This window comes from Canis lupus, chromosome 17, assembly GCF_011100685.1.
Source record: "Canis lupus familiaris isolate Mischka breed German Shepherd chromosome 17, alternate assembly UU_Cfam_GSD_1.0, whole genome shotgun sequence".
In the NCBI taxonomy this organism is placed as follows: domain Eukaryota; kingdom Metazoa; phylum Chordata; class Mammalia; order Carnivora; family Canidae; genus Canis; species Canis lupus.
Genome location: NC_049238.1, coordinates 35,338,101 through 35,360,740, shown reverse-complemented (window position 1 = coordinate 35,360,740; position 22,640 = coordinate 35,338,101). Strand labels below are relative to the sequence as shown.

The 22,640-nt window shown below is 46.1% G+C and overlaps 1 protein-coding gene across 1 annotated transcript in view; it reads right to left on the bottom strand.

Annotated features, from left to right (window-relative positions):
- Nucleotides 1-20,680, bottom strand: part of TPC3 (two pore segment channel 3) — a 41,179-nt gene extending 20,499 nt beyond the window's left edge. Inside the window, 9 exon segments of the mRNA NM_001197145.1 lie at nucleotides 331-532; nucleotides 2,349-2,475; nucleotides 4,005-4,106; nucleotides 4,306-4,424; nucleotides 4,521-4,637; nucleotides 8,302-8,430; nucleotides 10,686-10,800; nucleotides 11,851-11,933; nucleotides 20,606-20,680. Of these exon segments, the coding sequence (NP_001184074.1) occupies nucleotides 331-532; nucleotides 2,349-2,475; nucleotides 4,005-4,106; nucleotides 4,306-4,424; nucleotides 4,521-4,637; nucleotides 8,302-8,430; nucleotides 10,686-10,800; nucleotides 11,851-11,933; nucleotides 20,606-20,680 (1,069 nt within the window).
- Between the last annotated feature and the right edge of the window lie 1,960 nt (nucleotides 20,681-22,640).

The following is a 22,640-nucleotide window of genomic DNA, read 5'->3' as shown; positions in this document are numbered from 1 at the left end:
AAATATTGAATGCGATGTAGATGTTCATTTCCACAGCTCTCTTCTATTTTAGATGATTTCCTTAAGGCAAGATCAGCAGTGGAACGACTGTGACAGGGTAAGAGATTTGGGATGGTTCCTTACCCATTGACAACTCGTATGGGGACAGCCCTGTCGGAACACAGCGTGAAGACCCAAGTTCCACTGAATTGCTGCCAGCAGGGAGCACCAGCATACATTTTTATTTGCAAACTTAAAAAATAATATACTGTTGTTTTATGAATCACCCTCAGGAGTCACCCATTTTTGAACATACAGCAAAGAGGAATGTCAGAGGCCAAGGCTTCTTACCCACGTGCCCCTTCTGTCCCTCGTCGGAGATCCTCAAAAGGAGCTCCAGGTGGGGACTGCTGATGTGTGGCATCACGATCTTGGCCAGCCGCTTCCACTGGGCCTCTGTCACCACAAACTCTGTGCCCACCTTGACTTTCAGAATGTTGAAAGCCTCTATCATTTTGCGACGTTTCAGGTATGCCAGTTTGAGAATCTCATTCTTTAAAAAACAGAATTGTGGGTTTTTTAAAAAATAGGATTGTGGGTTTTTGAAAGAGAAAGATCCAAGATACCCTTGTTTCTTTCCCCTAAGTGTTTCAGGGTATTTGACAAGCCAAAGAGAAGGCACCCATGGGTCTATGAAGCAAGGTATACAATCCCTCCCCGGCTGCAGGTATGTATAGCTAACCCGTCTGCATAAACAAAACTCATCTTACCAAGTTGAAATGAGGGAGTCTGTGAAGGATAATCTGTGTGGTGAGAAACAGAGCAGCAGGAGGCAGACTGGTCCCAACTCCACTCTGCCCAGGAGGAAGGGAGATTCCAGAAAGGAAGGAAATCGGGTGTGCTGCTGAGACACAGGGAGAACCCAGAAAGGGAGAAGATAGAGCTGCCATTAAGTCAGTCAAGAAAGACAGGAGGGGGAGGAGAAAAGCGGGGGAAGTGAAACCAGGCTAGAAGTGGTCCGGAAGGAAGAGGTCCAGGGCAGGAAGAACAGCTGGCCTGCCTAGAGCTGCCATCTGGCCGGAGCTTCGGGAATCTTCCCGAAGAGAGAATAGGCTGGGTGGCCCTCCTCAGGTTATGTCAGCCACCTGATGCCCACTCCTACTGCTCACTGTAAGCCTGTTACCCAATAGTATCTTCACTTAATTGATTATGTGGCTAGACTGTGACTTTTTAAGGGGTATGGGCTGTGTCTTAATCGTCTTTGACTTCTCAGAGCTTTGAATGGTGCTGGGCACCTAAAGCACATTTAAGACATTTGCTGATGGATCCCTGTTGCAGAGGATTATCCAAAGAAATGTTTCCTTGGGGTTGGGGTTGGGGTTGGGGGTGGGGGCTAGAGCAACACTTCTGTCCAGCAGCGGCAAAGAGGAGAGGCACACAGCCTCTGGGACAGCCTCTTTCCACCCAGAGGGAGGAAGTCGGGATAGGAGGGTCCCTGGAGGCCTGGTGTCTGAGGCAGGGGTAGCCCAAGGCCCCACAGTGCATAGACTCATCAGGGCCCAGACAGGTCAGACATCTTCAAAGGCCAATTGGGCCAAATCTCAGGCTCAGCCCTACCATCTGTTTCTCCTTAGCCGCAAACTATTGAAGTTCTCCCTGACTTTCTTCTTGTTCCCTGGTGGCAGCAGCCCTATGCAATGAAAAACTCAGGACAGAACGAAAAGGATCATGAGCCAAAAGGCAAAGTCTTCCCTTAAGGAAAATCACTTTTTGATGAAAAGCCTATCTGTGCAGCTAGTCTTGCAATATGAAAAATCAACCAAGGAGAGAGGTGTGCAGGGCTGACATGGCTGAGGTATCCTGGTGGATTCTGGGCTGGAAATAAAACATCCTCCACTCCGAGTACTCAGAAGCTTCTGCCCACCCAACACCTCCAGGAATTCTCCAGACATAAATCAAACAGGCAGGTACGAGGGCAGGAACTGTTGGCTTTAAGAAGTTTCTGCTTCTGCTGGAGAGGGGAAAAGGAGTTGGGAGCTTGCAGAATATCCCAAGCCCCATTCTTAGGAAAAACATTTCAAGGAGCCATGAGCAACTTCATGCCTTAAGAGCAAGGAGTAAAGCAAGAGCCCTGTCACTGCCCACAATGTCCAGACTCACTGTTAGACCCATGACTAGACTGGTAAAGAGCCGCCCCACCCAGCAGAATAGAGCAAGACACCGAATAAGTCTTCAGATTGGCCAAAGCCAAAAGAAAAAGGACACTTTCAAATATTGACCACATGCATTTGCCAGCCTCCCTGCCTGTGGACCCAGCCCAGATGCCCAGTCCCCCGACTTCCACCCGCCCTTTCACTCATGTATGGTACCTTTAAGTGCTTCCTGTAATTGTTGTAGACCACAGCCAGAAAGACGGACATGAAGATGTAGGTATTGATGATGATGTAGGTGATGAAGTACAGAGAGTACCACCGACTGAAGTTATAGGCAGGCATCCTAGAAGGAAAGAATGATATTTCATGGTTTTTCATAGCTTAGGTCCCCAGCACATAAAAGGCTGGCCTCAGGTGCCATCCTAGATGGACAATCCACATGCACAAGGCATAGCAAAACCTTCTCTTACTCTCACTGCCCTGCATATGCTGCATCATTATCTGCTATCCAATGGGGCCACAGAGCCATCACCAGCCCTAACGCTAACTAGCTGACTCAGAACTTGCCTTCTGAATTTCTTAGTGCTTTATAGAGTTGGCAGCTAGGACCCTGGAGATTCCCTGATCCCATTCCCTCCCTTCACAATGAGAAAACTGAAGCCTAGAAAGGACACAGACTTGCCCAGAACTCTCAAAGCAGTGTGGCTTGGGCTTCTACTCAAGGCTCTTCAGGGACACCAGGGTGCTCTGCTGGGGGGCCCAATAATTTTCTAGCCACTCTAGGACAGTGAGAAGGAAAGGGGCACCATAATAATAGCACCAAGATGAGAGGCATAAATCAGGATGTGTGCTTACTCCACCTTTAATGGAAATCATATTTTAAATGGGGGGTGGTGGGGGCACTGCTGGCAAGGTTTGAGGGAAATATCCAAGAGCACACCCTTGGCCAGAACTGTACCTTGCCTGTGTTTTGTCTGAACCAGGCTCAAGAGTGAGCAACAACCCAGAACAACGTGATGATCCCACATAGAACTAGATGACAAGGATACCTGGGTGGCTCAGTGGTTGAGTGTCTGCCTTTGGCTCAGGACGTGATCCCAGGATCCTGGGATCAAGCCCTGCATCGGGCTCCCCGCAAGTAACCTACTTTTCCCTCTGCCTATGTCTCTGCCTCTCTCTCTGTGTCTTTCATGAATAAATAAATAAAATCTTAAAAAAATAAAAAAGAACTAGATGACAGAAAACCTGCACCTGTCCCAAAGAGCAGTACAGCATGAGTTGGGACTGACATTTGCAGTTAGAGTTCTGTAGTGCTGTTTAATAATTTCACTTCCACAAACAGGGCTAATCCATAATACAAAGGACATTAGGGGAAAAAAAAACCCCACATAATGTTTTCCTCCTAAGTAAAGTCCGCCTGTGTGGAGAAATTGGCATTTTGGGAAGGAAGGCAACAACTGTGAATCTTTACATTTCTTTCTCGCTTCCTTTAACCAGAAAAGCACACCAATGCTTAGGAGGTCAAGCCATGACTCCTTCATACAGATGTCTTACTACTTAAATTTAAGACTCAAAAAAGTCCCAGAATAGAAAGTGGGCTCAAATATTTAAGAGTTGTGTCTCAAGAAATGTTTCCTGTTGCTTTCAGATTTTTTTTTAATCCCCTAAATTCAGTTTTAAATAAAGAGGGTAGGCTATCATTAGTGTAAACATTTCACATTCCTTGAAAATTTTTATAATGAATATGAATACATAGAAAAATCACTATTTCGCCTTTCTCAGGCCTGCTGGTGTTAGCAGACAGCCGTCTTTAACTAAGTGAAGTCTGTCCTGGTAGCAAATGTCCATGAACGTGAGCTGGGATGGACGTACATGACATCGGGGCTGTTCGCAGTAGTGACCAGCACGTAGAGTTCAAACGCTATCTCCAGGATATCTGTGAAGTAGGGCAAGCCTTCCACTGTTTTAAGACTCCTAAGGAGGAACCAAAAACACAGAGTGAGGAACTCACACACATAAATAAAGTTGTGGTTTCTGATGCATTTTTCCCCTTTCAAGAGCACTCCTGGAGGGTCTGAATGAGGAAGACTCCTGTGACAAACTCTGCCACCATCAGGCTGAACCCACACAGGAGAGAATTCACAGGCAGAAACTTCCAAAGCAGTGTGCTCACCTAACCCCAAAAAGCTTCAAGGCCATAAGGGAGAAGATTAGCACGCTGAACATAAACAAGAGGAAGACGTAGAGGATATCGGGCAGAGTGTTCCGGATGCTTCTGAAAGTTCTTCGGATCTGTGGAGATGAAATTTAATTTCAGGTACAAGAAATTAGCTAATTTTCTGCAAAAACAAAAACAAACCCTTGCATATCCTTAAGGTATATCCTTACCTGACGGCTTTCAGGGAAGTTAATTAGGAAGACTGGCCTTAGGGCCCTGGACCACCGAATGCTGTGGATATTAACAGCTTCCAGGGAACCATAGATAATCAAATCGATTAAGGTCAGCTGTAAGAGACACAGGACAAAACCGTCAGTGTCACACTGCTAGAGGACACACACAGGAAGTGACAGTGTGGATGCGCGTTCGCTGACCCAGAAGGAAGGTCACTAATGCAAGTTTCATAAAGAGTATAATTCTAATTTTGTAATAGAAGATTAATAATTGCTGTCATTTGTGTATTTATTATGTGCCATGGAGTATAAAAAGCACCTCCCATAATTATTCTCTGTTATCCTTACCACACCTCTGAGGTGGGCACTATCCCTGGATAGAGACCCCTGAGGCACAGAGAGGGTGAGCATGTGGCCCTGGCCACATAGCTAGGAAGGGGCAGAACTGACAGTGGAATCCATGGAGTCTGACATCAGAGCCCATGCAGTTATCTGCACTGTTACATGCTTCCACACTACATCCTAAATAACTTTAACTTTTCTTCAATTTGACATATGAAAGAGAGGTTGTGTTGCCTAGCAACAGAGGTAGGAAAATCCAGAACACAGAAAATCCTTACTGATCCTTATTGCCTGGGTTTGTGATCACCTGAGAACAGGGCAAAAGAAGAACCTAGTGTGTTCTAGGAAAATGTAAGTAAAAAATAATAATCTACCACCATCAAAGTGTTTGTTGAGCAAGGCACAGAGGCCCCAGTAAGATCCAACACAGGGTGAGAGACAGGACACAGACATAGGAGGAGGCTAGCTGTGCTGGGCACCGACCAGAGGGAACCTAGTGTGGCTGTCCCAGGGGAGCGGGGACAGGCTCCTGCTCCCTTGGGACAGGCAATCACCAAACATTATGGCGTTAGAGAAGGCTACGTGGGTAGGCACTCCTTGATGTAATCTTAAAACAAAGATAGTTTGAAAAGTATAAAACTCAAAAAAGTCAAGAGCCACAGCAATAAGACATAGTAAAGGGACTCTCAGGGAGGAACAGTCTTGGTGTGTCTGGGAAGCAGAGGGCCCTGTGGGGTGCGGTCAGATGAAGCAGGAAGTGATGAGGATTAGTGGCAGGTGGCTTTGAGGGCCAGGCTGGAAGGGTAAGTCTTATTCCCAGGACCTGGAGAATCCTGGAAGTCTTTCAAATGAGGGCATCAAAGGCAAAGGAGTGAGATGCCAGGGAACAGATGATGGACAAACCCAGACAGGGCAAGAGTGCATTCTCATTCGGTTCACTCCATCCGTGCATTTACAGAGTGTGTCTTAGTGTAGGGTGTCCTTCTAGTTCTGGAGAGAGAGCAAAGAGCTTAGTGAGCAGTGCCTGCCCTCACGAGCGCTCATTCCAGTAAGAAAGAACAGTCCCAATGATAAATATGCTCTGCAGCAGGTGGTAGTCTGTGCTCTGGAGAACACCCGGGTATGGCAAAGGGCTGAGGGTGCACACAGCAGCCTGAAGCAGCCCCACTGTGCATGGAGGGTGTGGGAAGGGGTGGGTGGAAGACACGAGAGGATGAGAGAGCCTGGGCTGTGACAAGGACTTTGGCTTTTCTACAATGTGAGACGGAAGGCATTGGAAGATTCAAAGCAGGGAAGCACCGTGATCTGACTTAAATTTTTAGAGTGCCTGTGTGCCCACAGTATCTTAAGCATTGGGCTAGGAGTTTTAGGAGATACAGAGGTACATCAGACCCTGGCCTAGGAGGGGGCCAAGCAGCAGATGAGGTTATGAAAGAACACCCTCTTTTGGGAGGAGATTAGCAGGAGCATCTCCCTCTATCTTATATATTCAAGATTTTTTGGATTGCTCTTTCTTCCAAAAATAACCTCCTTCTCCCACTTCCCCTCTCCATCTTCTGCCATTCTGCATCGGGCAGCATGGATGGCATTATAGACCAAACCCAAGCCTGTGGTCACAGGTACCCCTCCCAGACTGAGTGTGCCACAAATATTTTAATAAATATTTCTAAAAATAAGAAAAGCACAGATAGATAGTCTATATATTCTGAGGGCTCAGCAGATGTGTGAAGGGAGATCAAAACAAATGTTCAGAGCAAGGTGAGAAGAGACCGTGGGTATTTCAGGCACAAGAGCCACCGCAGCCTGAGGAGGGGTGAATGGTACATGTGTAGGGTAGCAGGCGAATCGGGCTGGCTAGAGTAAAGAGGCCTCTGTGAACAAATTTGCAGGATTGGGGGCACTGAATTGTCTGGTGGAGCTCACAGACATTTTTGAGTGTGAGAGGGAAATAATTGAAGATGTGCTTCTGGAGAATTAATCCAGCTGCGGTATCTCAAATGGATGTATCAGCCAGGGAACTGAGGTTGAGGTGACCGTGGCAGTTCCCAAAAGGGGTGGCCAGGGACTGGACCACATTGTGGGAACAGAATGGCATGCAACAAAGAGACAATGTGTGGCCACATCAGAGACTACTGCAATAGTCCAAGCAGGGAGGATGGACACGGGGCAAGAGGCATTGCGAGGGTCTCTGGGGAGGCCAGATGCAAGAAAGAAAAGGGAATCTTGACTAAGAGGACTAGGAACTGGGTGTTGGGACCTAAGGCACAAACAGCTAGGGGAGCGCTGGAGTCAAAGACAGTGGGTCTCATCCTACTAGGTTTGTGTTGACGCGCAGATGTAGAAACTGCTAGCAAGCAGTTGGCCACAGACAAAAGAAACTCGGAGGCGAAATGAGTAACAGCAACAGCATGGGGACCCCTACCTATCAGTGTTTGTGGAAGCTCTGAAAACAGATGGCTTAGAGGCCTGCAGGCTGAGCCAGGGGTTAATTGGAAAGAACCATGGTTCAGGCAGGCTGGCTGCTTTGCCATATGCTAACTCTCAAGTACCTTTATCTAATCACCAAAGGGGCCTCCCTGGGGATTACGTACAGCCCCTCTGGGCGTAACTGCCTAGCGTATATCCTCCCAGATTGCCCTGTAAATGTTGTACACCTTCTCTCCTTTTTCTTCTTAACCAAGATGAGATTCAGCTCTATTGTAACTTGTTCTTTTGACCTAATGAATGATAAGCACCTCCCCTTGGGAACAGACACAGGATGTTACTTCAGCACTATTTTAAAGGGCTGAGTGGATGTGTCACCTTTTCTTTAACATGTATCTGTCAGGAAATGGAGTTGTTTCCAATTTTTCGGTATTATGAACAGTTCAGCCATGACCACTCTTGTGGCTATATCTTTGAACACATCCTCCTTTCCTAAAGATAAATTCCCAGGAATGGAATACACATTGAAGGCTTCTGAAAGGAACTGCAGAACAGCCTTCCAGAAAGACAGCTTATTCGTCCCTTCAGTAGAGTGTAAGAGGTTCTTTTTTCTCGCAGTTTTGCTCATACCACTTCATAGACAAACACATGGTGTTTTAATTGCTGTCTTAATATATTTTTTTAAGTAATGAAATTATACATCTTTTTCATATTTACCATTATTTACTTTTTCTTCTACAAGATGCCTTCCTCTATTTTCAGCATTACTGGAGTTTGTTTTTTCCCCCTTCAATTTGGAAGTGCTCTTGCTACCTTCAAATACAGCATTCACACTGTCATATTTTGCCTTATTTGCTTCACAGTTGGGATTCACTTGTACTTGTGCTAGTGGTGTTTGCTGTGCCAAAGTCTGTCACTGTTGCTTTAACCAAGTCAAATCTATTCCACCTTTTCTCTTCATAGTTTCTGCCTTTGATCACAAACTCTTCAGGGCACTATAATGATCACTCACCACTATGGTTACCATGATGCAGATGTTTTTCGTATCCTTCCAGAAAACCATCTGGGGAGTGACTTTTGCAAAATGTACAAGTCTCCCAAAGAACGCAGTCAGACAGAGCACTTCTGCTATTGAGGTAGCCTGCATGCAGAAAAACGGAGAAGAAACACAGCCCCCAGCCATGGGGAGTTTCAGCTTTAGCTCTCTTGTAACTGCCCCAGACCCCAGCCACCTTGATGCCACCCTCTGAGAATCAGCAGTGTCCCTTAATCCCACTGACAGTTGCAGCCAAGTTCTTTGCTGGTTGGGATGGTTTCTTCCTCTTAAAAGGAAACCTGCCCTTGAGCCATGAATCCCATGACCCAACAGGCAGGGCTTCCTGGGAGGGGCTTAATCAGTAGGCAAGGGACTCAGAAAGCATTTCCCCAGAAAAAGGGAGGCCAGGGAAGATAGAAACAGCCATGTTCTGTGCTCTCCAATCCCCATGCTCATATTTAGAGTAGGCATCTAGACATTCAGCTTTTCTAATACTATAGTACTCCCCAAAGATGGGATTTGAAATATGGGTCGTTCTTAGCCATCTCTGCCACTGCTGCCCTCTGCCTATGTGTGTGGTTGGTTAGAGCAAACAACAGAGGCCACTGAGCCCCAGTGTCAAGTCCTCACTGTCTCCTCCATAGGTTACGGGACACCAGCTCCAAAATCCCTACAGCCAGCCAGATGGGCAGCCTGTAACCGCAGCCCATGCTGTCTTGTGATTGCCTTGAGGCAGTAAGTCCTCCCTAGCCAGGGCACTTATCTCCATCATGGGGAGAGGAGGGTGGCACAGCAGGAAGAGATAGGGAAAGGGCAATCTGGCAGAGACTGGGAAGACAGAAGGTCTGGGGTGAGGGCTGGAGGAATGGATTCCCTAAGGGACAGGAAGAAAGGGGCAGACTCTGGGTCAGTACAGCTCCACTTTGTCCAACTCTGTGTTTGATAGTCACTGGGCTACAAGTTTTCTATTCAGAGATTCCATCAATTGTGGCATCTTAATCATACGGAAATGGGTTACACCATCACTTTGGTGGCCCTGCATGAATCATGCTTCCAGTTTTCAGCCCTCTGGGTGATGGTCCTCCCGTGGTGACTCAGGACTCCAGTATCTGAGAGGCTTTAGCCAACAAGAACATCAGTAAGTGTGATGCAGACCCAGTCAGTCCTTCCCTAGCAAGGCCCGCTCTGGACTCAATGAGCCTTCCCTGGGGTTGTCTTCTCAGCCCCTTGCCTCTCTTGCCGAGGCCTCAACCTTCTGTTTGTTAGTGGTTATGCACAGCTTTGGGCTGCCTGAGCTCAGAGTGCTTGTAGACCACAATGCTCCTTCTTGGATTCCCCACTACCCACTCCCCCACCCCCCCACTGTCAAGAGAAGCCTAAGCCACATGCAGCAGCTGTGCAAAAGAGAGCAGGTCACTCTGGGCCACCACTCTACCCAGGCAAGCTCCCAGCTGATGGCCAGCAGCACCTGTCAGCTGCCTGCAATCAACAGAGCTTCCAGTTATCCACCACCCCAGCTAATAACACATGAACAGAAAATCTGCCCACTTAGGCCCAGTTACCCACAGAATCATGGGAGGCAATAAAAGCCTGCTCTTTAGGGCTAGATGTCAATGAACTTTATCTGTTAAAGGACCAGACAGTAAATATTCTGGGCTTTACAAGTCCTTCTGTCTCTGTTATAACTACTCTCAGAGGCAGGACAGCACCAAGTCGGGAATTAACATGAGTAGATCATCAATTTATCACTTAGACTGATTTAGAATAGTTGGTTAATTTGATGTATTGCTCAAAATCATATGTGATCAGCTACTAACCACCAATAAATACTCTAGTGATTTAGGACTATGGAAAAAGCTGGAAATGTGACAAGCACAAGAAGTTGCATATTCCACCATATCATGACATTATCTACTTGCCACTTAATAGATAGGTTTTGAAATACAATTTGTCTGGGGCCCCTGGGTAGTTCAGTCGGTTAACTGTTTGCCTTCAGCTCAGGTCATGATCCCAGAGTCCTGGGATCGAGCCCCATGCTGGGCTCCCTGCTCAGCAGGGAGTCTGCTTCTCCTTCTCCCTCTGCCTGCTGCTCCACCTCCCCCTTTTTTAAAAATTTAAATAAAATTCTTTAAAAATAGAAAATATCATATGTCTATCCAATTTAACTTCTACTCCTTTGAAAATGCCCTATGACTGAAGCATCAGCTCAATGGGTAGGGAGAATTATTCCAATCCCCAGCAATAAAAATAAAACCATGCTCATATTTATTGGAATCGGGGCGGGAAGGGGGGATGAAGAGGAATGGGACCCAGCTCAGCAATGGCAAAGTCTGGGTCGCCATTTTGTTCTTAATGCTTACCAAGAAAGGCAGTGGAAACAGTGCAGGTTCTTCAAACAGGGCGAGAGAAAGGTCTACACAAATAAAGAAGTAGATGGCCACTTGCATTGTCCAGTGGTTATAAAAATAGTAAAGTCTGAAGACGAAAAGAATAAAGATGTTTATAAACAAGGAGCAGGAATTGAACAGCATTCAAACTTCCCACGAAGACTTGGTAGATAAAATACAAACTATGGCTCTGGCCACATTTCCTTTAAATTCTAGGGAGCAAGGGACAGTGCTGCATTGAACACACATTACAAAACACTAACAGAAAAAAATCAACATATTATCATCTCTCATAGCACAGTCTCTTAACAGTCTCGAGCTAGGATTAGTACCTTCCTTATGGTGATTGTGACAATAATAAGAGAATACTTTTAGAGGACTTTGAACAGTGACCAGTACAGAGCAAACCCCCAGTTAAAGTGACCTATCATTATGCGGCATGGTAGCCTAACCAATTTTAAAATGTGCATCATCCCATCTCAACATGATAGACTCAGAGAGATCTCGAAGTCACACAGTTCTCTTCCTGGGGGTGGGGGACAGTTCCCCCAAACTGCTCAAAGCTTCCAGGAATGAAGCGTTCATTGCTTTTGGAGGCACTGGAGCTGAGCCCTAATGATAAGAAATGTTTTCTTTTATTTTGAGCCAAATCTTTGCTCTTAGTTCAACCTTTAGGGGTGAGAGAGAAAAGGTGCAATTCTCATGAAAAGAACAAATGTATGGATTACGTCCCAAGGGAACAGAAAATAAAAAAGAATAAAGCTTTTCATTTAGATGGCTCTAAGAGGACAAACCATGTCTAAGAGGAAAAGATGATATGTGTTTTACTTTGGATGTCCTATCTCCTGTTCTGGATGTTCTCATTTACTCATTTATCTGTCTTTAATGTATTTATTGAATGCTTTTCTGTGTGTGAGGCACCATGCTCTTATAACTTAAAAAAACAAACATTAAATTTTAGGATTCTATCCAAATCTATGTGCCATACCCTAGAGACCTCTCAAAATGTTTGTGTAGACAACGTCTTCTGTCTTCTGTTTGGGTTTCACTTCAAGAAGTAAAGGACAGTTTGCTTTGGGTTTCACTTCAAGTAGTAAAGGACAGTTTGCTCTATGTGACAGTTTAACACTTTAATTACCTGATGGCCCGAGGAGATGTTTCAAATGGAACATTTCTGTTGTACTGGGCATCAGAAACATAGGCAGCTGCTAAGAGAAGGTCCTCGTCCTCCGTGGGAGAAAGTAAGGAGAGACTATTAGTCAGAATAGGAAAGGACACTTCTCTTTTTCATATGTAAGTACAAAAAGAAACTCGACCCCCATCTCCCTCCCATCCCACTCTTGCCAGAGGTAATCAGGCACTGGAACCCTGCAGTGAGGCTGGACACAGGCATGCTTAACGTTCTTGAATTCAAACATAGGCTCTCAGAGGAAGAAATGAAAACAAGAAAGCACCAAATAGTATACATGTGCTTAAATGGTATATTCATACAAACATATATAGAGCTACACACGCCCATATATAGAAACACAAAGTTATATTTAGGGTACTTGATGGGTGATTAGTTTTTTGTTTTTGTTTTCGTTTTTTTTATTCATAGAGACACACACACACACAGAGGCAGAGACACAGGCAGAGGGAGAAGCAGGCTTCATGCAGGGAGCCCGACGTGGGACTCCATCCCGGGTCTCCAGGATCACACCCCAGGCTGCAGGCGGCACTAAACCACTGCGCCACCAGGGCTGCCTGATTAGACTGTTTTTCAAGGGTAATTTTGACACATGCATTATTGCCTTGCTTGATGACTTTTGAAGCTAACTTCTTCTTAAGGTATGACCCCACTCTATACATACACATAATTTAAAAAAAATAAAATTGTCTTCGTATGATACAATATATTCTGGACATTTTTTTTCATGACAGTACATATACACCTACCCCATACTTTTTTAACAAATGCTTGTTCCTTTGTAGCAGTGGCTCCCTTTTTTTTTTCCTATTTTGAACACAATTACATTGAATATTTAAAAATACATATTACACACATGCATATCTTTATGCCATATGAATGTTTTTGTGGGATTGAGTTGAACTTGTGAATGAAAGGTATTTGCATTTTTTATTTTGATAGATACTACCAAATTGTTCCCCCCAAAGTTACAGCTTTGATATAACTCTAAATGGTACATGAGCATCTTGTTTTCTTGCTTCTCACCAACATTCATAGAGCTGAAAATGATTTATAATATTCAATCAGCCAAAGGAGCATCTTGAGATCTGACTTTACATCTCCTCATGACCAGTACAGTTGAGCCCCATTTGTGATGACTCACATTTCTGATTCTGTATAAATAAGATTTAAAAAACCACACACACACACAGACTAGCTATTTAGACCATCCTATGTACTTCAGGAGAGAACAATCTGATTATCTATTCAATTACTGGAGTTACCTCCTCAAAACATAGACCATCTTCCTGTCTGAGTTGGAATGGAAATCCATCGCTGCTCAAGCAAGTCAATTTTGCAAACACATCTAGTATTCAGACAGGTCAAAGGATTCGAAACTTTATACAAATATATAAAAATACATATTTGTAGGGGCACCTGGGTGGCTCAGTGGTTGAGCATCGACCTTTGGCTCAGGTCTTGATCCCCGGGGATCAAGTTCCGCATCGGGTTCCCCACAGAGAGCCTGCTTCTCCCTCTGTCTATGTCTAGGCCTCTTTCTCTCTGTGTCTCCCATAAATAAGTAAATAAAATCATTTTTAAAATTTAAAATAAAAAATACATACTTGTAGACACAGTAGAACTGCATTTCTAAATTTATTTCATATTGCAACACTTTAAAAAGTAAATTATATTGCATTAAAAATCACAAACATCAGTTAATTACTAAGATATGTCTTTTAACAGATCTTTCACTCAAGATAATGTTTACATGGCATATAAGCACATGAAAAGATGCTCAATATCATTAGTCATTAGGGAAATACATATTTAAACCACAATGAGATACCACTTCACATTGAGTACAATGACTAAAACTAAAGACTGACCACACCAAGTGTTGCCAAGGTTGTGAAGCAACTAGAACTCTCACACATTGTTGGTAGGATTGGACAATGGTGCATTTACTTTGGAAAACAGTTTGGTGGCTTCTTGGCCATTCCAGTTCCCAAGTATTTACCAAAGAGAGAGAAAGAAAGCATAGGTCTATACGAAGACTTTACATCCAATCCAAAAATGTGGCTTATGTTAGAACATCATTCCAAAGATGTAAACAAATGTTCATAGCAGCTTAGTAGTCAAAAACCAGAAGCAAAGGTCCACAAAGAGGTGTATGGATAAACAAATGTGGTGTATGTGTACTATGAAAGCTTACTCAGCAATAAAAGGGAATGACTTACTGATAAACACAACCAAATGGATGAATCTCAAAATAATTTTGCTGAGTGAAAGAAGCTAACTCCTGTCCCCCGCCAAAAGTACCTACTATATGTGAGTATATAAAACCCTAGTATATGCAAACTAATCTATAGTGGCAGAAACCAGATAAGTTGCCTGGGGACAGGGAGAAGGGGATGGGAAAAGGGATGGGCTGGAAACAGCCATAAGAAAACTTGTAGGTGTGACAGATATGTCCATTACCTTGAGTGTGGTATTAATATCACAAGTTTACTCATATACCAAGACTCATCAAACTGCACACTTTAAATAAGTGTAGTTTATATGAATTATAGTTCAATAAAACTGTTAAAAATTGGCCAGAAAAGAAAAATAAACATTTTGATTAAAAATAGATGTGGAGCAACAATCTCAAAGATGAATTAACTGTTGTAAGAATGAACCCATCACCTCTTGAGTTATATGCCATCTCAGAGCTGGTATAACAATACTTAAAGGCAGATTATTAAAAACTAAGAAGCACTAGGGCACCTGGGTGACTCATTTGTTTAAGCATCTGACTCTTGAGTTTGGCTCAGGTCACAGTCTCAGGATCATGGGATGGAGCCCCTCATTGGGCTCTGCACTCAGTGCAGAGTCTGCTTGAGATTCCCCCTCTCCCTCTGCCCCTCCTCCTTGATTGTGCTCCAAATAAATAAATAAATAAATAAATAAATAAATAAATAAATAAAATCTTTAAAAACTAAGAGGCACCCTATAAATGTGTTAAACACTTGTCACACATTTTTCTTTTACATATTTAAAAAATATTTCAGTAGGCAATCTATTAATAGCAAGTATTTTTCCATTGAACATCCCAAACACTGAGGAACAGTAGAGTTCACCAGGATATACTTAGAAATGTTTTAGGTAGAAAATGGCTAGTATCAACAAGAGCTTTTTTTTTTTTTTTAAATGAACGCACACTAATTTTTAAAAATTGCTCACCAGCAATTCCTCGGCGAGCCATACCCTGGGGGTTAGGACATCACCTCAGACATCACCAGGCTCCCCAAACTGAATGATATAAGCACCATGGCACCTCTTCCAACTCCCTCCTTGCCATCTGAACTCATGCCTGTTATGTTCAAATATGCTGATATTTTCAACCACAGCAATATCTTTGCAATGCTTCCGAGCTTTCCCATTCTTAGCTATTCCATTTTTGACACCTGTCTCTTTTAAAATCTCATCTGCTCTGTCTTCTGCCTCTACTTTCTTCCCTCTCTCCATCCTATTTGTTTGCAACTTCTAAGGCGCCTGCCCCTCTTTGCATGGGAAGAAGTTCTCTCAACAAGCAAACTTACTGTAATGAGCTTTCTCACTAGTACTAAGGCCATTTGGATCTTCCCATAAAACAAATCATTTTCATCCAACTCAAGAATGTGGCTGTGTTAGACATGCTGTTTCAAAACTGCATACTTCAAGTTTCCATGCGAACCATTGCCTATGTCTTACCATGAAAACAAGCAAAGACTGAAAAGCAGTATTCTCCCAGATGTAGCTTATAGATGGCTTTGCACCTCAAAATAGTTGCCCTGGCCCTGAGGAGGCACCAATGTCTGCCTGGGTAGCAGTTCTGAACTCCCACAGCACATACCACCACCTCCAAAGCTTTGTTCCAAAAGATCCCGTTGCCCAGACCAACTGCATCAGAACCTCAAGGAAGTGAGACCCAGGATGAATCTGTGAAGTTCCCAACATGCAGGTAAGATGGATAATCACTGGTCTCAATATGTCCTTTTTGCTACTGCTTCTTGTATGCTTTGTTTTTTGTTTTTATTTTTTTATTTTTTTAAAGATTTTATTTATTTATTCATGAGACACACACACACACACACACACACACACACACACACACACAGGCAGAGTCATAGGCAGAGGAGGAAGCAGGCCCCATGCAGGGAGCCTGACGTGAGACTCGATCCCAGGTCTCCAGGATCACGTCCTGGGCTGAAGGCAGCGCTAAACCGCTGAGCCACCCGGGCTGCCTTGTTTTTTGTTTTTCAAATATTTTATTTATTTATTCATCAGAGAGAGAGAGAGAGAGAGAAAAGAGGCAGAGACACAGGCAGAGGGAGAAGCAGGCTCTATGCAGGGAGCCCAACATGGGACTTGATCCCGGGTCTCCAGGATCACGCTAAACCGCTGAGCCACCTGGGCTGCCCAGCTTCTTGTATGCTTTGTATTCTCATGGCACTAGGGCAATAACTGACTTCTCTGGATTTTCCTTCTCTCCTCTTCTAACTGTGACATTTTCTTTCCTCTCCCCAAGATTGGAAAATGTAGTTAAGATTTTTGGGTTTTTCTCCTCCAACCTGCTCAATCCTGGGAAACTTCATTCTGAGGAAAGGTGAATAACTTAGAATTCCTTAAGCACAGCTTAAGGGGAGGGAATGATCATTTCCAGAAGCCTTAGTAGTGAGCTAGGAAGTTCCTCCCCAAAGCCCCCAGTGTAGGAACAAACAATGGGAAGCTCCAGACACCTTTAAGTCAGATAAGAACCTTGACAAAGTTGTGAATAGAAGGGCTTTGAAAAAAAGCCAGTGTGTTTTGTTTCAATATATAAAGAAAATTAACCTAACTAACCATAAGCTAAGGTAAAAAGAAGTTACCATAAATGTTAAGGAATATTCTCTCCCATCTCAGTTTTTCCCTCTAGCAGTATATCTTCAGTCCATGTCATCCTGCCTCCCTTCCTTCCCCCCACTGGTTATGGGCACACTGATGCCTGGAATGGAGCTGATCCCTGCTTTCCCACGCAACCTCCATTCAAAAGCTTCTAGTGACTTCTCTTTGCCAGGAGTGCCTGAAGAATCAAATGTAAAACTCCTGGCTTGGCATTGAGGGACTCCACGATCTCCCCTCTCTCCAACTTTGTCTCCCTTATTTCCCTCCGTAGCCTCTTCTCCAGCCAAAACTAGTGCATGCATTGTCCACTGTCCCACCGCCAACCCCACTTCCATGCCTGATCTCTTGCTCACCTAAAACCTGGAGTACCCTTTCTAGAACTTTCCTTCATTGGGGGCCCACATCAAATCTCACTTCCTCCGTGAAGACTGGCAATACCAGCAGCTTCCAAATCCAAAAGGAAAGACTGCCAAAAGAAGCTGGAGTTATAAAGTATACTGTGGGCATTTTACATAAAAAAAAAAAAAAAAAAACAAAAAAACCAGCTAGCTGCTAAGGGTAAGTTGGGGCATAGCAGTCATGGTGAGACAGTGAAAGAACAGGTGGCAGTTAGCTGTTAGTATGAACACCTCATGTCCCTCTGTGCAGAGAGACCAACAACCTGCAGGCCAAGGGCAGCCTAAAGATGTGTTTTGTTTGGCCCTGAGAGTGCTTTATGGATGCTGGCTACTAATACAAATTTTTTAAAAAACTGGAGCTTACACAAAAATGTGAAACTTCTGGTTTCTCTTTGAAAGGTCATAACATCTGGCAATGCTGAGTTCTGTTTCAATATGCTTTTGCTACCCACCCTGATATTCAGGTCACCTGAATAAACACTCATTATTTTTTCAAATTCTGTGGGTCAGCCAAGCAGTCCTTCTGGTCTAGGCCAACGTAACTGATCTGTGTGGTCATCTGGAGGAGATGGCCTAGGACAGCCGCACTCACATGTCTTGGCCATGTGTACCATGCAGCGGGCTAGCCAGGGCTCTTCCAGATGCTGGTGGTCAAAGGGTTCCAAGAAGCATCAGGAGAGTAAGCACCAATGCTCTAGTATTTTTCATGTCTCTGCTTGTGTCACATTGGCTAACGTCCCACTGGCCAAAGCAAGTCTCATGGGCTAGAGAAATTGACTCCATCTCCTGATGTAAAGAATTGCAAAGGCTCATTGCAAATGAGGTTGTAGCCAGGATGGGAAGAGTCTGTGGCCATTTTTGCAATCTATGATAGCCCCTGTAGCTATAACCAACTGGAGGTGGATAACCAAGGTCTTCTTCAGGCAAAAGACATGCCCTCTATGTCACCACAAGCCCCACTTTCCTCTCCAGCTGAGTCATTCTCACCTAGGCCACTGGTTTTATGCCCCTCCCTGGCCCCTGTGGGCACTTCAGCTTATGACCACCTGATTTTTAAAATTTATTTATTAATTAGAGACAGAGAGAGGCAGAGACATAGGCAGAGGGAGAAGCAGGCTGCCCTCCAGGAGCCCAAATCAGGACTCCATCCCAGAACCTTGGAATCACGACCTGAGCCAAAGGCAGATAGATGCTCAGCCACTGAGGTGTCCCTGACTACCTGATTTAACTAATACTCTCCCAAGCCTTCCTGGTTACTCCATTTTCCTCTTGCAAAAAACTTCTCTGCAAATCACTATAAGGGAACACTAGGAGACCAAGAGCCTGAAGACAGGTAATCTAAGACTTGAATGAAAAGTTTTAAGAATAAGAACATTCAAAGAGAAGCACAGAAATATCAAGAGGTAATCACATATAGATCACAAAGTAACAGCATACAGGACATGGGCTCTCAGCCTCTGCTGCACTTTCAATACTTGGTAGCTTTAAGGTTACTGTTACCCAGGCCACACTCAGACCAATTAAATCAGAATCTCTGGGGTAGGGCCCAAACCCAGATACATTTCTCAAAACTCTCCAGGGAATTCTAAAGAACAGTAAGGCTGAGAATCACTAGCATTGGGTTATTTCAATTTCAAAGCTGAAAGTGTTGGTCAATGGAGTGGATTGCCATCTTAGAATCTTCCCAAAGAAACACCAGGCAGAAAAAAGGTTCTAAAAAACTGCTTGAAAGGAAAGGGTGGATATGCATTTCAGATGACTAGGTAGTTTTTTATTAAGTGACCCAAACTAACCATGTCATGGTAGCTACCAAGTGTCTCAGGTCAGAGACTTGCTTGGCTCAATGACTCAATCATCACAGTTATCTCAGAAAATGGGGGATTCTGCTAGAATTACCAGTTGGTACCAGGCTCCTCACTTTTTATGCCTGCCCGCCTGGGAGCAGTCTTTGAAAGATGTTGAGACATAAGTATGTGATTCCTGCAGGCGTGCATTAAGCCAAAAGCCTCACCCAGGACTTAATCAAGACTCTGGGCTATTTTCAACCCTTCTTGCATTTTTTGAGGTCTCAAGTTATTATTAGTTTCTTACATTCTTCTCTTATTTAGACAAAGAAACATTACACAGAAGGAGGACAGTGACAATCTCAATCTAAAAAGATGTTCTTGTCACAGAACACTCTGGTGATCACAGGTCCGTGGCTGTGCAGTACGAAGAGAGCACAGCCTGGGTTGGGTCAGAGCTAGAGACCAAGAATCCTTCCCCTCCTCTCTCTCCATGACCTGCTTTCCTCTCCCCTAAGGAGACATAGTAGAATTCGCCTGTTGGAAGTGGCCAGGCCTCTTTGAGAGACCAGCAGGCCAAAGAGGGAGGCCAATGCACCGGGCAGGGCTTTTCAACTCTACACAAGGAGCCAGCAGGCTACAGGGAGCCCTCCGAGAAGAGGCAGGAGCGATACCAGAAAGGCCAGAGCTGAAGAAGCCAGCTCAAGAAGGAGAGGAAGAGGGGAGTAAGGCACCCTTCACCTCCCACACGCTTGCACAACCCGAAGGAAATGAGGCACACATGAACGTTCCCAGCCGCCTGAAGCCTGGCTGTCATTACACTGTGTGCCAGGCACTGTGCCCTGGGCCTGACAGGGCCTCAGACTCCTCTAAGGGGATGTGACCTGTCATCTCCACCTTACAGCTGGGCACACCAGAGGCTCCACCAGGTAATGGGCCCCCTCATCCTGTAATTCACAGTTAGGATTTTTCTGGATCAGAGCTGGGGCTCCAAGGACTGGAGTTCTGGCTCCCTCAGCACTCTTGAGTTTTCTTATTCAGTGAGAGGAACAGCCCAGGAATGGTTTGCTGGGAAGCTCCACGTCTTCCAAAGTGCAGAGCTGAGCCCAACGCCTTCGTCCCGCGGGGATCAGAAGAGCCGGGGCTGCATCAGCAACTCCCAGCCCCACATCCTGCAGCCTTCTTCCCGGGCGTTTCCTGCAAGGGGACCCTCGGATGTTTTTCTGCCGCCATGGAGCACAGTGCGGCGAGCACGGGCCACCCGCACCCGGGAAGCGCAGGGGCGCGCGCTGTCTTGGCACGGGAGCCCCGACGCGGGCCGGGGGCGCGGGTTCAGCTCGGCCTACGGACTCCGGCGCGCAGGGCTGCGGCCCGGGGCGCCCCGGGGCATCCCGGGGCACCCCGGGGCGCGGATGCCGAGAGCTCCCGCCGCCTGCGCGCTTCCCAGCGGAGCGGCCCGGCGCCAGGGCTCCCGCGGCCCGGAGGACGGACTCGGCCCGGCGGGCGGTCTCGTCCCTGCGCCCCGCGCCCCGCGCCCTGCGCCCCCGCAGCCCGCGCCGACCTAGCGCGGGGTCCCGGGGCTGGAGACCCTGCCGTCGGCGCGCGCCGCCCGCGCTTGGGGCTCCCGCTTACCTCCCGGGCGGGCGGCTCCTCGGGGCGCTGCGGGCGCAGGCGGCGCACCCCCGCGGCTCGGCCGGCCCCGGGCATCTGGGCGGCGGCGCGGGGCGCCGGGATGCGCGAGCGTCGGGGCCGCGGCGGACTCTGTCCTGGGGCCGCGGAGGCCCGCGCTGGGCGCTGCGCTCGACCCTTCACGTGACCACGGCGGGGCCGGCCGCGGGGCCCGAGGCTGGAGGACCGGCGGGGGCGGGGGCGCGGGGCGGGGGCGCGGGCGGGCCGCCGACGGGTTGGGAGGCCACCCTGGCTTAAAGCCCCGGCCGTGGAAGCACCAATAAAATAGTCGTTTAAGAATTAAATGGGTTAATACATATATACTCAGTGGCTGGCCGTGGCGAGGCCCCGGTGAATTCCCCTCCCCGTCCTAGTGGAGCCTCCTAAGGCAGATACCTTTGGAGAAGGGGCGCAGACCCTCCTCCCTTCCCCCAGGGTCCCCATTTCCAGCTTGGCCTGGAACTCAGGGTTGCCAGAACTGATGGATTTTCCAGAGAAAGCAAAAATGTAGATTTTTCCTGAGACCGTTCCTGATTTTTTAAAATGCTGATCATGCATTTATTATAACAGTGCGTATAAAATACTCGAGGCCAATTCTGACATGAGCCTTGGCCAACAGGGTAGATGGTCCCTGGCTCAATACCAACCAACTTCACTGACACTTTCCAGAGAGGGAGGAGGCCTGGCAGGGCTGGGACTGGCCCTGGTCACCCAGCAGGAAGCATGGTGGTTCATCAGGACTCTGTGCTAGGTATTGACGGCTTCCAAGGTCCAACTCCAGAACTACAAGCAAGCAAGCAGAATCATGCCCCACTTCTACCCTCCACCAAAAGATTCCACTTCCTGATCCCTGGGACTGTGAATCTGTTTCTTTTACTCCTCAAGAGAGATTTTGAACATGTAATTTAGGTCACTCATCGGTTGATCTTAAAATACAGAGATTATGGGCGGGTTGGGTGGCTCAGCGGTTTAGCGCCGCCTTCAGCCTGAAGGCCTGATCCCGGAGACCCGGGATCGAGTCCCACGTGGGGCTCCCTGCATGGAGCCTGCTTCTCCCTCTGCCTGTGTCTCTGCCTCTCTCTCTGTGTCTCTCATGAATAAATAAATAAAATCTTTAAAAAAAATACAGAGATTATCCTGGCCCAATGGAATCACATGAGCCCTTAAAAGCATCAGACAGAGAAAAGCAGAGGGGGAGGTGAGAGATTAAAAGTCCAGGAAGGGTTCAATGTGCCTGGCCAGGATTCTACTGCCTTTAAGATAGATGAGAACTGCATGGAACTGAATTCAGCCCACAATCTGAATGAACCTGGAAGCAAATTCTCCCCACCTCAGCCTCCAGAAACACAGCCCTGCCCACACCTTTACATCAGGCACCTGAGACTCAGGGCATAGAGTCCAGCCATGCCTTGCTGGACGTCTGACCTATAGACTATGAGATAATAAAAGGATGTTGCTTTAAACTTCTAAATTGTGGCAATTTGCTACACAGCAATAGGAAATGAATACAGGACACCAGCCTGCCTTTCAACACCAGAGTTGAGTTCTAGCCAGGAGGCTGGCCTGCTACGAGAATACCATGTGGCCCCAGCTCTTCATGGGCATGTTAGGCACTGCATTTGCCGCTACCCACCTCCTCTGATTATTCCCACATAACTCTAATATATCCCCTGCAAATCCTTCTCCACTTCTCCCAGTCAGTGGATTGCTTCCTCTCTGTCATCCCATGCTCTTCATGAAAACCACCACATGGTGCCTTAGTTCTTCTATTTGCTATATGCTGTCCTACCTTACTAGGACATAAGTCGCCAGTGGAGGAGAAAGCAGGAAACTTTCATCTTTGAATACCCACCTCCTGAGTAGACATATGGTAAGTAGGTGAAATGGCAAAGCAGAATTCATACCAGCTTGTAGCCAATGACCCATGTCTGCAGTATGTCTGAAATAATTCTTATAATGTTTATTGTGAAAATCACCTAAAACTCTGCATGCCCTTGAG